Genomic DNA, 13,840 nt, shown 5'->3' with positions numbered 1-13,840 from the left:
CATTCCCTTCAGAAGGCTGGAGGGCTCCTCACCAGCAGGCCAACAGTGACCCAGGAGGCTGCTGGCCACTGGCTGCAGTTGCACCCAAGCCCCAGCTCATCTCAGACTCCAGGCTGAACAGAAACCATGGGAGAAAGTGATTCACAGTGAATCCCTCAGACTGGCCTCCAATCCACCCACAGGAACCTATGCATAGAGATGGTTAATGAAGGAAGTGTGCCATCAGGATCCCTGCAGAAAATGAGAGCTATGCATGACGACAGAGGGAGTATGCAAATAGATACCAACGTGCTGACGACATGGCTGACCACCAAGGCTAGGTTCCAGCAACATCGCCCCCATGCCCAGAGCCAAGGGGAGGACCGACAGCCCAGATGCAAAGGTGGGAGCCCAGAGGCCAGAGAAGAAAACAAAATCAGCTAGGGCACAGCACCCACAGCCTCCTGCTCTCCAAAGAGCAGATCTCCTGCCCTCTTCACTCCCACCAATAAATCATGGAACCTCCAGGGAGGTGTTTGGACATGAACTCGCAGGTGTTTCCACTACCAAGGGATGGAGGAAGGGCTGGTTGATGTCACCGGATGGCCTGGTGAAGCGTGGGTTGTGCACTGCCAAGCATCCTGGGCCCATCCTAGAGAGACCTTCTTTCTTGAACCCCAGTACTTACACAAACTTTTAAAGCAATGATCACTGCCATCCTGTTATAGAAGATAAAACTTGTGCTTAGGTTAAAGGCCAGCCAAGGGCACATAGCTGGTAGGAAGTGTAGTTGGGACTTGAACCCAAATCCAATTCCAAGGCCTATAAGCTTTCACAAAACACTTAGCCCCACATTAAATTTTCCAAGAGTAGGGTTTTTTACTTTGGCTTGCTTATCTTATTACTTTTAAATATAAAGCTTCCCAGGATGCAGTCAGAGTTGCGAACCTTGTCACATCCCTTCCTGACACCCACGCCAGCTCAGCATGGGATCCCAGCCCCTGGCCTGAGATGCTGTTGCTCCCTGCCCTCTGTTCTTGCCCATGAGCCTGCACCTAGAAAAGCCCTTTTGATGCTATTTACTCATAAGGGTCTCAAATACCAAAGGCCTAACCCGTGTGATGCACCCAGGCTGCTGGATGATCCCACACAACTCGACAGCATTTATTTATTTTATATATAGAGATGAACTACGGCACCATAGAGTGAAATTGAGTTTTGGCAGAACACAACACAAAGAAGTCAATTATCGAGCATTAATTATTTATCCGGGCACAATAACCATGGTGTTATTCCCCGAGAGAGAGGTCTCCGCAGCTTGGAACGAGAGGGAAGAAGAGGTGCCTCCTATTGTCTGCCCACAGTGCAGCCTCGGATTGAATGAATTACCCCCTCCAACATCCTGTAAATACATACGGGTCTTCTCTGTGAATGTGGCCCACGTACATGACCCCAGAGCACACACGATTGAGAGGTCGCTAGGCACAGGGATCGTGCTTCCCCAGTGCCAATGCCAGTCTGTGACTCTATTAGAGGAAATGCCACCTTCTCTTTGCAGCCCACCCTGTAAAGATGAGAGCACCTAAACAAACATTTTCTCAGGTTGCAGGGTTTGTGACCAGCCAGGACTCTTGGAGTCACGGTCCAGGGTTTACCTGCCAAGGTATTTACTGTACAATATCAACTGGGAACTCTATCCTGCCTCCTAAAGAAGACAGCATCCCCCCCCATCTGCGGGGGATACGGTCCAAGACTCCTCGTGGGTGTCTGAAACCACGAGGCATACTGCTTTTCCCTACCAGTACATACCTAAGATAAAGCTTAATGAATAAGTTAGGCACAGGAAGAGATTAACAACAGTAACTAAACAATAAAATAGAATAATTATGACAATATACTGTAATAAAAGTCTTGTGAATGTCGTCTCTCAAAATACCTTATTGAGCTGTATTTACCCTTCTTTTTGTGACGTGAGACGACTCGAATGCCTGTGTGATGAGGTGAAGTGAGGTGAATGGGAGACATAGGCACCGACATAGCCCTGGGCTGATATTAACCTTCCGAAGATACACAACAAGTGCTTTCTGGCTTCTCGCTGGCATGTTGAAATTGCCAGCATCACTGTTCTTGTGGCTTTAAAGTAAAGTAACTTTTAAAGTAACTATTAAAATAAGAGTTGCTGGAACACAAGCACCGCAGGAGGCAATCTGATAACTGAGACAGCTCCTCAGTGACTAACAGGCAAGTAGCGTCTCCTGCGTGGACAAAGGGATGACTCATGTCCCAGGCGAGACAGAGGAAGACAGCACAAGATTTAATCACGATCCTCAGAACATCACACAATTTAAAACTTATGAATTGTTTATTTCTGAAACTTTCCATTTAATATTTTCAGGCCTCGGGTGACCACAGGTGAATTAAATCTAATTTCTAAATCATTTCTGTGTGATTTAATTTCCTTTTATCCTTAGAACTTCTGAGGGGGTTGGAGGTGGGAGAGAGATGTCAGTGGTTCCCAGAGGCTTGAGGGGCCGCCAGGATCTAATCTACCCCAGCCCCGTGTGCTCTTCTCCGGGGACCTATTCCTCACTGGGAGAAGCTGACACTGATGGAGCAGCTCCTCTGTCGGGTGGGTAATGCAAATTACCCCAAACTCTCATAACAACCGGATGATGTAAGTATGAATATCTGTTTCATAGATGGAGAAACTAAAGCCCGCGGTTAAAGCTAACAAGTAACAGAACCCAGAATCAAGTTGAGGCTGTCCCAAATCCTAACCACTGCCCTCAACTGCCTAATGATGACAGCTTCCTCACCCCCTGCACAGGCTCTGGCCTGACCTTCCAGGGACCCATGAGGCTCCGTGGAGGTGTCCTAAGTACTACTGTCAGGGTTGCTACTGCCCATCTGGCTCCACAGGTATGGACCTACCGCCTGGTTGGGACAGGAACTGGGAAGACCAAGACTCCACTTCATCTACATCTGTTCACCTTTCTCCTGGTTTACAATATTAGGCTGCTGAGAGTGTCTGTCTGTGATTTCTCAGTGAGGTCACTTGCTAAGAGGGGTCACAGGAAGGATTTCTGGAAGAACCACCCCCCCCCCCCACGATCCCTACATAAAGGGCCACAAAGGACCCCTGGTGCACAGCAGACACTCAATAAGCAACAGTTCCCCCTGTGCATGACAGAGAGTTGATACATGTTAATTCATTTAATCTACACATCACCCCTATGAAGCTGGTACTATTATCTCCCCCATTTTACACACAAGGGAACCGAGGATCTGATGGGGCACCTGAGCCTCTCCTCCCAGCCTCATCATCTGGGCTTCACCTGCTCAGTATATTCCTCCTTCACCCCCCTGATCCCCCTACTGCCCAACTCAGGGCAACAGTTATTTCCCAAGGATCAGCTCTGAGCTCAGTTCTCTCCCTGGTGCCCTGGAGGGAAAGAAAAGACAGCTAAGGGTAGACTGACCCTTCCAAGAGGCTCAGAGAGGACCTTCACTAACCCCGAGGGCCCCCAGTGACTCCAGCCTCCAGGCCTAGGCAGCCCTGAGAGGCAGCTGTGGGGACTTACCGCTGACCCGGGAGGGTGATGGAGTCCACGTGGCGGCCTCCAGGCAGCGCCATCATGTTGATCCCGATCTGCAGCAAAGCCTGCCCGCAGCGGTCGGGACCCTGGAAAGAGAGGGTGGGATGGGGTCAATGAGGGCCCCGAGAGAGGAGGTGCAGTCACTTTCTCTCTCAAATCCTGAGCACAAGGAGCCAAGGCAGGTGTGGCAGAAAAGCCCCCTAGCCCTCCTCTGCTTTTTGAACCAGTTTACACTCAGCTGTCCTCACACAAGTAATGCAAGACTCAGATCTGATCCTGGTTCTAAGTCCCCAGCCCACTATGAACTCCCACAATCTTTTATCTCCCACAGTCAAATATGTGCCTGACCCATCTTGCTTTGTAGCAAATGTTGGAACACAGGGACCAGCAAACATAGCATGGGAAAAAACTTATACTTAAGTCTATGGTTTATCTGAAATTCACATTTAACTGGGCATCCTATATTATTTGCTAAATCTGGCTACTCTACATGCTAATTCCCTAGCTGTACACCATCACAACACCGGCTTATTCACTTCGATTATGCCTGGAAAATGTGACTCTGTAATGGGCATGGTGGTTGCTTCCCCAAACCCATTCCACTCCAGATGATGTCATTTCACCCAAACTGCCAGTAAATGGTTCAGGAATAGACATGTGACTCAATTCAGACCCATGAGCCAACACAAGGTACTTCTAGGAAAAATTTTCTCCTAACTGCAAGCCACAAGGTCAGCCTGCATCTCTCCCAGTGGACCTGAACAAGGAAGAATGTTATTTCATTGCTTCTAGAAAACATCTTGCAATCAGACAGGACCTAGCTAGAGAAGAAAGCTCTAGGTCCTTGGTCACTGAACCCCTGAGCCAACTGACCCTGGAGTTGGGCCCACCTCTAGGCTTCCTCTTATGTAAGATAATGGAGTTGATATTATTTAATGGAGGATTTGGGTTCTCTACAGGCAAAAGCGGGCTAACCAATCAGGGTGAACCAGGTCCCAGGGGCCCCAGTCCCAGCACCGAGGACCCACCTGGCTTGCCTGCACTTCACAGGTTGGATCAAGACAACAGCATCCTTCTTCCCCCATTAAGCAAGCTCCCCACCGGTTTGTCTTCTCCTGCCTTGCCTTGCCCCTTCCCCACTCCTCCCTCTCTGCCACCTCTTTCTCCAAGCCAACAAAGGAGCCCTCCCTGTGGAAAATGGAGATTCTATCACCGTTGCCTGGGTAAAGTAATAAAAGACAGGGTTGACTGTCACCTGACAAGCCCTGAGCTTGACGACAGCAGATTTCAAGACATTCCAAGAAAACACAAGTATGAACCGGTGGAAAGATACAGCGGAGGCGGGGGAGCTAAGCCCAGAAAAATTAAACTCTTACTGTGTGATTACAAGTGACCCTTATGAGAAAAGGACCGGGGCGGACTTTAATTAATGGTGATGTGGCTGGACATACAGTACCCCTTATGAGGCTTGGAATAAAGAATAAATGCCCTGATTAAAAAAGTATGGGGAGGCAGGGGTCCAGAATAAACTAGGGCTTTAGATAACTGCAGAGACTCACTGCCACTACGGGCCCCACTAGACTGTGAGCCCCTCAAGGGCAAGAACCACTTGTGGTCTCGCCACCAAGCGAAGAGCCAGACACTCAGCAAGCACTCTATGTTGCCTGTTGAAAGGAGGAATTCAATGGATTTTTAATACCTTTATGTTGAGCCCTAATTCTTTATCTATAACTGAGACTAATATCTGTTTTACAGAACTCTATAACGACGGCATGAGATCAGGAATAGAGATGCGAGCTCAGTAGATAGAAGCTGTTATTATTATTGTGTGCTGAGAGTCTGCTGCGTGCTCGGCCCTGTGATCAGATAAACGTTACTTGGAAAATGAGATGAAGCGAGTGAAGCATCTCTCACGATGACAGTGTGCGTCACTGGCCTCGGCATTGTTATTTCTACCATTATCATCATTACTGAGAAAATGTATTTTGGGAGCCCAGTGAGTCACCCGCCTGAAAAGTATGACACAAAAGAAAAAGTGAGAAATAACCAAGTGAGGTACCTATTCCCTTTTCAATGTGTCTGACTAAGGAACCAGAAAGAGGAACACCGACTCCTCCGAGCAAAGTCGTGATGTGATCAGAGAGCGTGAACAAGCAGACCTTATTTTATTGCCATCGTTGTCATGGAGAAGAAAAGGGGAGCAGAGAAAAACTGTTGACGAGGGAATTAAAGCTCAAAGCAGCTGAGGAGACAGAGACCAGAAGGAAGTTTAAGGTCCTTTAAAGGGTGAACCGGTCAGGATTCTGTGAGTAGGTGCAGCACATCCTAGAGTATTGGAGGAGCCTCTGGACCTGATCAAGTCACATCTGAGGGACCCTGAGGGAGAGCTGTCAGGAGCAGGAGCCTGGATGCAAGCAGATGTCCTGAATTTCTAAGAGGTAGATTCCAAGAACACAGCTTGACGACCATGGAATTCTAGAACAGATCCCTAATCATTGATCTGGGGGCTGTTAGGGCAAAAGCAGTGGGACAAGAGGCCAGCAAAGGGCATAGTAGGAACAAGTCATGCCCAGACAACCAGTATGCTTTTCATTAGGGACCACTGGACTCTCGGCTTAGGGGAACGCAATAAATCTAATATAGCTCGGTTTTGTTAAAGCGCCGTCGCAAGATGTCCTTGTTTATCCATTTCATTCATAGTTTCCCAGCAGTTATGCTGGTGGAGGCTGCCAGCTAACAAAACCTTAGTTCATGTGATCCCATGTGTTCCCAGAGGCTGGGGAGGCCTCTTGGGGACATCTGGACAGTATATGAATCACTGCCCCAGTAACAGACTGCATTATTTATGCCTGCCTCCTTTCCCTAATGGGACAAGACTCCTTGATGTCTGAAACGACGTCTTGCTCAATGTGGGACTAGGCACAGGACCCTACACAACGAACTGCTCAAAGCTGGGACTGTGATTCTGATTAGGTCTCAGAGGAGCTACAGCTCATGCTCACTGGGAATAAGAAACAGGTAAGAGAGAATATCTAAAAGGTGGCATGGGGAATATCAAAGAGTTTAACCCAGCAGCTTCACCTAGGGCCGGCCCTCAATGACACAGCCAGAGGGCAGAGCAATTCTCAGAAAAATGAAACAAATCACAAAAACTGCACCTAAATGGTGGGAGGAAGAAGAGCAGAGACAGTGGGGCAATCTCCCCTGTTCCTCATTTGTTGGTTCCTTTCATGACATGGACAGAGTCATGGGCCCTAAAGGGATCAGGAGAGGGACACCGCAGTCCCAGTTAAGCCTAACGTGTCACTAGGTTTATAGAGAGACCTGTTTCAAGCATGCAGCCCCCAGGAAAGCCCCCCTGGTCTGCCACCCTTGCAGCCACCCTGTCCCTCTGCCCTGAGCCAAACTCCTTTTAAAGAGCAGGGACTCAGAGTAGAACCCCTCCAAAGCTACACAGCATGTCAGGAAGCCAAGAATGGACCCAAGGTATCCCCTTGCCCTATGCTATCTGTCCTCCCTGGTGTTGCAACATGAACTTAAATTTGGGAGTTTGACAGATCTGGATTCAAATGCTGACTCTTTGCCTCACAGTACGTGGCCTCGGGAAAATCATCAACCCCCATAAAGGTGTTTTCTCACATTACACCTGTCTCCCAGAAGCCTCATGAGGACTGAATGAGACCACTCACAAAAGTCCCTAATAATACAGGGTGTCCCCAAAAAATGTATACACACTTGGAATGATTATAAAACCAGTGTTTATTAACATACAGTTCGTTTTCAAAATTTAAAAGATTCTACAAAAATGAATACTTTTTTTTGTCAATGCCTGTTTTCAAATTGATGACCGTTCTGGTCCAGGCACTGCTGATAACTCAAAGCAATGGAATCACAAACATCAAGAATCATTTCGTTCAGTATTTGTGTGCCGGTTTTGTACTGTAAACTTTATCTTTTATGTATCCCCATAAAAAAGTCTAGTGGATGAATTTTCTTTGTTCAAAGCTTAGTCTGGCTTCTGATCAGTTAAACCTAGAAAGGAGTGAAAACTAAGTGAGTTATCAGCTGTTCCCTTTTTTTAGGCAGAAACATCCAGTGCCCCCCAAAACTGTATACACACTTTGAATAACTATAAAGGCAGTGTTTATAATTCAACTTCGTTTTTAAACTCTAGTGGCATTTTAGGATGAATTTCCTGCATTCAAAGCTTAGTCTAGCTGAAAAGAAAGAAACATCAATTGAGCTACCAGCTGTTAAAGTGTGCACACATGTTTTTGGGACACCCTGTAATCATATATCATATCATATCATATCATATCATATCATATCATATCATATCATATCATATCATGTGTTTGGCACACAGTAGCCTCAAAGAGGGAGTGTCCTTTCTCATGGAAGTAGGAGTTGAGACATAGCTCAAGGCAGAGATGCTACCTTGCCTGTGAAAGAGGTGAGAAGGACACATATGGGAGTGAGCAGGAAAGAGGAAACTCCACCACCTCTCCCGACCCCAAAAGCCTCCCCAGTTCTCTAGAAATTTCACCCTGGAACTGCAACCTTGGTTTTGCAGGGCTCTGGGCTATGCCTCCTACACCGGAAGGGGCTAGTTTCCAAAAAATTGAAGCCTTAAAAGTTCCCTGATTTAATTCAACACCTGCTGGGACAACCGCTCATTTGGACAGCTCATTTCTCTCCTGCATCCCATTAGAGGCAGCCCTTACTCACCTCCATTTGGCTAACAAGCCAGCCTAGACTCTAGAGGAACCAGAGGCTATTTACAGTAAATTATTCAATTAGAACCAGGGGCAAGGGCGGTTTCTGCCGTTGTCTAATGGCCCAATCCGAGTACAGCTCACAGCCGGGCTAAAATTGTTTAATCTGCAGAATCCATTAGGGCTGTCAACAGGAACAGGACAGTAAATATTGTGGAAAGTAGTTAAGCTCTAGGTAGGACGACGCAGCCCGGGCGGGGGCGGGGGCGGGGGCAGGAGTGGGGGTAAAAGAGGAATGAGACCTGGGGATGCAATCAAGTCCCTCATTATATGACTCCCTACCCCTCTTTATTTCTCATCCCATAGAATTTTCCATAACTGTAATTAAACAGTTCACTGTGAAATTAGTAGCTTAGCATCTTTCTCTGCAGAGGGGCCCAGGACTAGAGGCCTGTCCTGCCCACTGCTGGATCCCCAGGGCCCCTTCCTGAGACAGCGCCTCCTGCATAACGGTCAGATGAATCAACATTTGCTGAATGACTGGGTGGGCTCTTGCTGGAGGAACCTCAGCTTCCTCCCCGGTAATGGGAGATGAAGGTGCCTGTCCCAGCTCATGTTATGAGTCCTCAGTGGGACGATTGTGGGAGGGTCTTTTGCAACTATTCCTGCTGCCTAGAAAGGGCTCTGCATCCTAATATCCATTGAGCCAAAGGCCCCATCCATTCTGAGTTCTTGTAGTCCACACTGTCTGGTCAGACCCAGCTGGCCAGCCTTCCTCCTCACCCCCAGCTCTGTGTCCATCACATTCTCCAGACAGACAGACAGACACATGGGCCACAAACAGTCCCAATCCTGCATGAAAACTGAAGCCACAGGTAACCAAGAGGATGCTAAGGAAGGTCCAGAGGGCTTCCAAGCAGTACTAGGTGAGAGTGGAAGGTGGGGAGAAGAGGTCAGGGAAAGTTTCTCAAGACCTGATCTCAAAGCTGACACTTGAAAGAATGTGGAAATAGAGGAAGGCCAGGGGCCTGGGAGGGAGAGAATGCAGGCAGATGGGCGAGCACATGAAAGGCACAGGACAGTGAGCATGGAAGTGCTTCTCAAAGGCTGGGTGGAGCATGCCGGGCTGGTGGTGAGTTTAGAGGAAACTATCTCAGTGGCATGGGAATTCAGAAAACAGAGTGGTCACTTTCAGCTGGGGGGGGGGGAGGAGTAGGGCAGACTTCTTAGAGAAGGTGACATCTGGGTCTTAAATGCAGGGTGAGATTTTGTCAGGTGAAATGGGACACAGACTATCCATGCCAGGAGAGCAGCGCAAGCCATGGCAAGGAGACCAGAAAATGCAACAGGTATTCAGAAACCCAGATATCTCACAGGGGCTGAGAGAAGGGGCCTCTATGGCCCTGCATATGCAAGGAATTGGTTCTTTGGATTCTATGTTGTGGTTGGTAGGGAGCCATTGAAGGTGTTTGAGACAGGGGGCAGGAAATGATCAGAGTGGAATTTCAGGTCCCATGGTGACCAGTGGAGTTGATGGACTCCAGGGAATGAGACCACCAGCAGTTTATTTAAGAGAAAGATGTAAGCTCCCAAGGGGACCACAAAAGCCAGGGGCTGAAGAGGTGGGGACCTGGAGGGCTGCAATGAGCTTTGGGAAGTAACGACAATAATCATCCTTCCTTACCCTCATTCTGGGCTGCTGTTTGACCTGTAGGAGGGTGGCAAGAGTCATCAGAGATATTTCAGTACCGCTAGGTGTGGTGGCCAGCATCCTGCAGCAATCAGATACCTTAAGAACCCCCATTCCCAGGGGAGATGCAAGCTGTCGCCCAGCCCTGCTGAATGGACCGAGCCTCATGAAATATAGAGAGCTCTGGCTCCCCTGAGGAACCCCCAGTGGCCCCTCACAGCTGCCAGGCGACAGAGGCCAGCAAGTAGGCAGAGCAGACCTCAGGGAGCCAGGCCTTGCCCCCTCAGGCACTGAAAACCCTGGTTGGACAGCCCTAAAGGACTATGTATCAGGTAGAGGGCACCCACCCAGACCTCAGCCCTGCTCAGGTTCAAGAAGAATTTTAGAGGGTTGATAAAGGATAAATGAGAGCAATGGCTCCTTCCTCATGGCACGCTGTGCAGATCAGTGAGATCATGCATGTGAAGCACCTGGCACACAAGGGTGCTCCATGTAGAGACTGGCTCATTCTCTCCTCTGGTGAGGACAGTGCCTAGCAGTAGGGAGGCAGCCAGAAGGAGGCCATTCAGAACTATGTGCAGCTAGTCAACTGCTCTTTACTCTTTAACTTTTTAATGATCCCTTTTTACTTTCTAACCCATCCTGATGTGACTGTTAGTCAGCTGCTCGAATGTTCCTCAGCTTTGATTTGCAAAAGTGAGAGCCCTCTCTCATTGGGCCCAGGTCCCAGGGTGCTAAAATTAACAATAAGTGTACTTTAAGCTAATGACTTACTGGTTGTTGCTGCCACGAATAGACATAATTCTCAGATAAGGGCCATTAGAGAAAATTGAATAGCTCCAACGTGGCGAAAATTTGGATACATCCTGTTTCATAAATCATAATCAGAGGTCATAGTGGGCAAACTGCTTCACTCTCTGAGTCATGATGAGGGCCCAGGTTGAGGGGTCTACATACCCTTGGGAAAGCGAACGTGGGAGAGAGAACTGTACAACATTTTGTAGCTTCACAAATACAATTTTCTCTTATTTCTACATCAACAACCATAATAATCCAACTTTCTCCAATTTTATCTCCTTCTCAAATCCTCCAAACTGCAGTTTGCTCAGTAACACTTGGAAAGTGTTATTACAGAAATTATAGAGCCCGGCCGGGCGTGGCTCAGCGGTTGAGCGTTGATCTGGGATCCAGGCGATCGGGGTTCGATTCCCAGTTAGGGCACATGCCCAGGTTGTGGGCTCGATCAATGACTCTCTCATCATTGATGTTTCTCTCTCTCTCTCCCTCTCCTTTCCTCTCTCTGAAATCAATAAAGATATATTTAAAAAAGAAAAGAAATTATAGAAATCCAAAGTTCACAATGAGATTCCAATCCCTGTTCTGTCTCTAGGCCTCTCTTACCTTTAGCCTCTTCATCTGTAAAATGGGAGTAGAACCTGCTCTCATGGATGGTGTTAGAATCAGTAAGATCATGTATCCTGCATGATACTTACAAGAGCAAGTGAAATAATAATAAAGTAAGTTACATTGACCCTGGAGGCTAGTTAATTGTGCTACACAGAAAATCTCATGATATCCATCTTTGTGCCCAACAAAAGATCCATTTCCTACCAGACCTCAGTCCCAAAAAGCTGTTACTCACTAGGGGATTAAAAAGCAAAATATATTAAATATATTGGGAAGAGAAAAGCCTTCCATAGATGAGATTTGATAAAGACCTAGTCCATAAAGACCACACTTTGAATAATTACAAGCAACAACAACACTAAAACATTTTAGGTGATGGCAACATTGGCCCTGAAGAAATAATTAACATCCCACTCATACCCTCTGTGACCTAAGTAGTATGGGGCATTCAAAGGAAAATCCAGACGGAACCAAAACCTTGGCTCAGCCACAATGACAAAGAGTTCTCACCAGCTCATTAGTGAAAGGAACCAAAGACAGAGAACCAGGGTCACTGTACATAAACAGATTAACCTCAAGAGTGAGCACAGTGTAACCAATCTCAACAAATCCTACTGTCATATTCATAATATTCTCAGATAAAGAATCATTTATGGTCTCTGGCTGGCATGGCTCAGTGGTTGAGCATCAACCTATGATCCAGGAGATCACGGTTTGATTCCCGGTCAGGGCACAAGCTCGGGTTGCGGGGTCCATCCCCATATTGGGGGGTGTGCAGGAAGCAGCCAATCAATTACTCTCATCATTGATGTTTCTCTCTCTCTCTCCCTCTCCCTCTCTCTGAAGTGAATAAAAATATATATTTTTATTTTATTTTAAAGAATCCTTTATGTTGGAACACGGTGTCAAGTACATGGACCACTGGTCCACGTATAACAACTTGAGTTAATTAATTGGGGCACAGAATGGTTCATACATGAAAAACAGCCCTTTCACAGAGTGCTATCTTATCAAGGCTCATTTATGTCTAGTCTTCCATATGTCACAGTGGCATCCGAACAGCGTATTATATGGTATCCAGCACAAAGTAGGCACTCAGTAAGTGTTAATCGTTCCGCAACAGAATATTCCATGGTTCTCCAAAAACACCTAGCTCTTCCATAATTCTAAGCATTGCTCATGGCACCCAGCACATCCACACTGAAATCTCTTCAATTCTCTTTTTTCTATTTCCAGGTAATACCAGTGTTTCAGGACTCAGCTCTAATCCTACCTCATCTGGTAGGCCTCCTCCAATCACCCTAACCTATAGTAATTTCTCCTTCCAAAATGTTACCTAGGAATAAATAAAACTGTGAGGTCTTGAACAATTTTAATTATAAGAAAAGGTATATTTTCTCCCTAACCCCTCTCCCTTCCCCTTTCTGCCTATTGACTGATGCCAGAACAACTGGAAAGTCACAATATGGCAGGACCAAAAGATAAAAGAAGATGAGTCCAGAATCACAGTTTGGAGTAGGGCCACCCCACCCACAACAGTCTGTGGGGTAAGCAGCAAATGAACATAATATGCTAAGCCACTAATACTTGGGGGGTTGTTTTTACAGCAACTAATCTTCATTAACCTGACTAAACATAAGAATTAAAGTAAATGCTATATTTAAGGCACCCATAAGCATGCTAGACACTGATCTCTTCATAAACATAAGTTCCTTTTCTCTTCTGCCTTAGTCTTGGAGAAGAGGGTGGAATATTGTGTTTGTCTGCTGATAATTACTGGACATTGTCTAGTCTACTGGACATTGACTCTAGGTCATGCATAGTACAGCCAGGATCCAGAAGTTGATGAGGTGAGGGTGGGATGAAATAAATATCTGCAAACATTTAAAGTCCTCTCTTTTCTGAGACTAAGATTCTGTTTCTTAGCCTGTGCCTTCCCTGCTCCTATGCATCCACTCACATTAATAGCTAAAACTTACTATAGTCAGGTGGTTCTAAGATGCTTTTTTTCCCTTCATATTTTAACATCTGAAATTAGGATGTATGTTTCAGCCGATGACATCTTGGCATTGTGTCACAGTTTAATTAGAAGCATATTTTCTTTTTTGTGAAGTCACAGGGAAGCTTACAGTCTATGGAATCTTAAATTCAGTGAAATGTGATATTGGGCACTGTGTACCAAGCACTTCTGAACACTTCATATAAATAAAATCATTTATTTCTCAAAAATCCAAAATAATTAATACCACTATTACCCCATTTTATAGACATTAAAATGAAGACATAGAAAGATTCAATAATTTGCTAAGGCACACAGATAGCAAGTTGAGCAAGGGAAAAGACTATACCCTCTCTTTAAGGAGCTCCGTATTTTTTAGCACCTGATTTTTACTTGACAATTGGTGCCTCTTCCTATAAAGAAAACTCACACAGAGATTCTACATATATTCAGC

The 13,840-nt window shown here is 46.4% G+C and overlaps 1 protein-coding gene across 1 annotated transcript in view; it reads right to left on the bottom strand.

The window, feature by feature from the left end:
* Positions 1 to 13,840, bottom strand: part of INSC (INSC spindle orientation adaptor protein) — a 112,107-nt gene that overhangs the window by 77,531 nt on the left and 20,736 nt on the right. The window contains exon 2 of the mRNA XM_081154260.1: positions 3,561 to 3,661. Coding sequence (XP_081010386.1) covers positions 3,561 to 3,616 — 56 coding nt within the window. The 5' untranslated portion in view covers positions 3,617 to 3,661. The remainder of the gene's footprint in view (positions 1 to 3,560; positions 3,662 to 13,840) is intronic.

The sequence above is a fragment of the Miniopterus schreibersii genome (assembly GCF_964146895.1).
Source record: "Miniopterus schreibersii genome assembly, chromosome: 12".
Taxonomy (NCBI): Eukaryota; Metazoa; Chordata; class Mammalia; order Chiroptera; family Miniopteridae; genus Miniopterus; species Miniopterus schreibersii.
The sequence above is the reverse complement of the archived record's forward strand: the minus strand, read 5'-3'. Positions and strand labels throughout refer to the sequence as shown.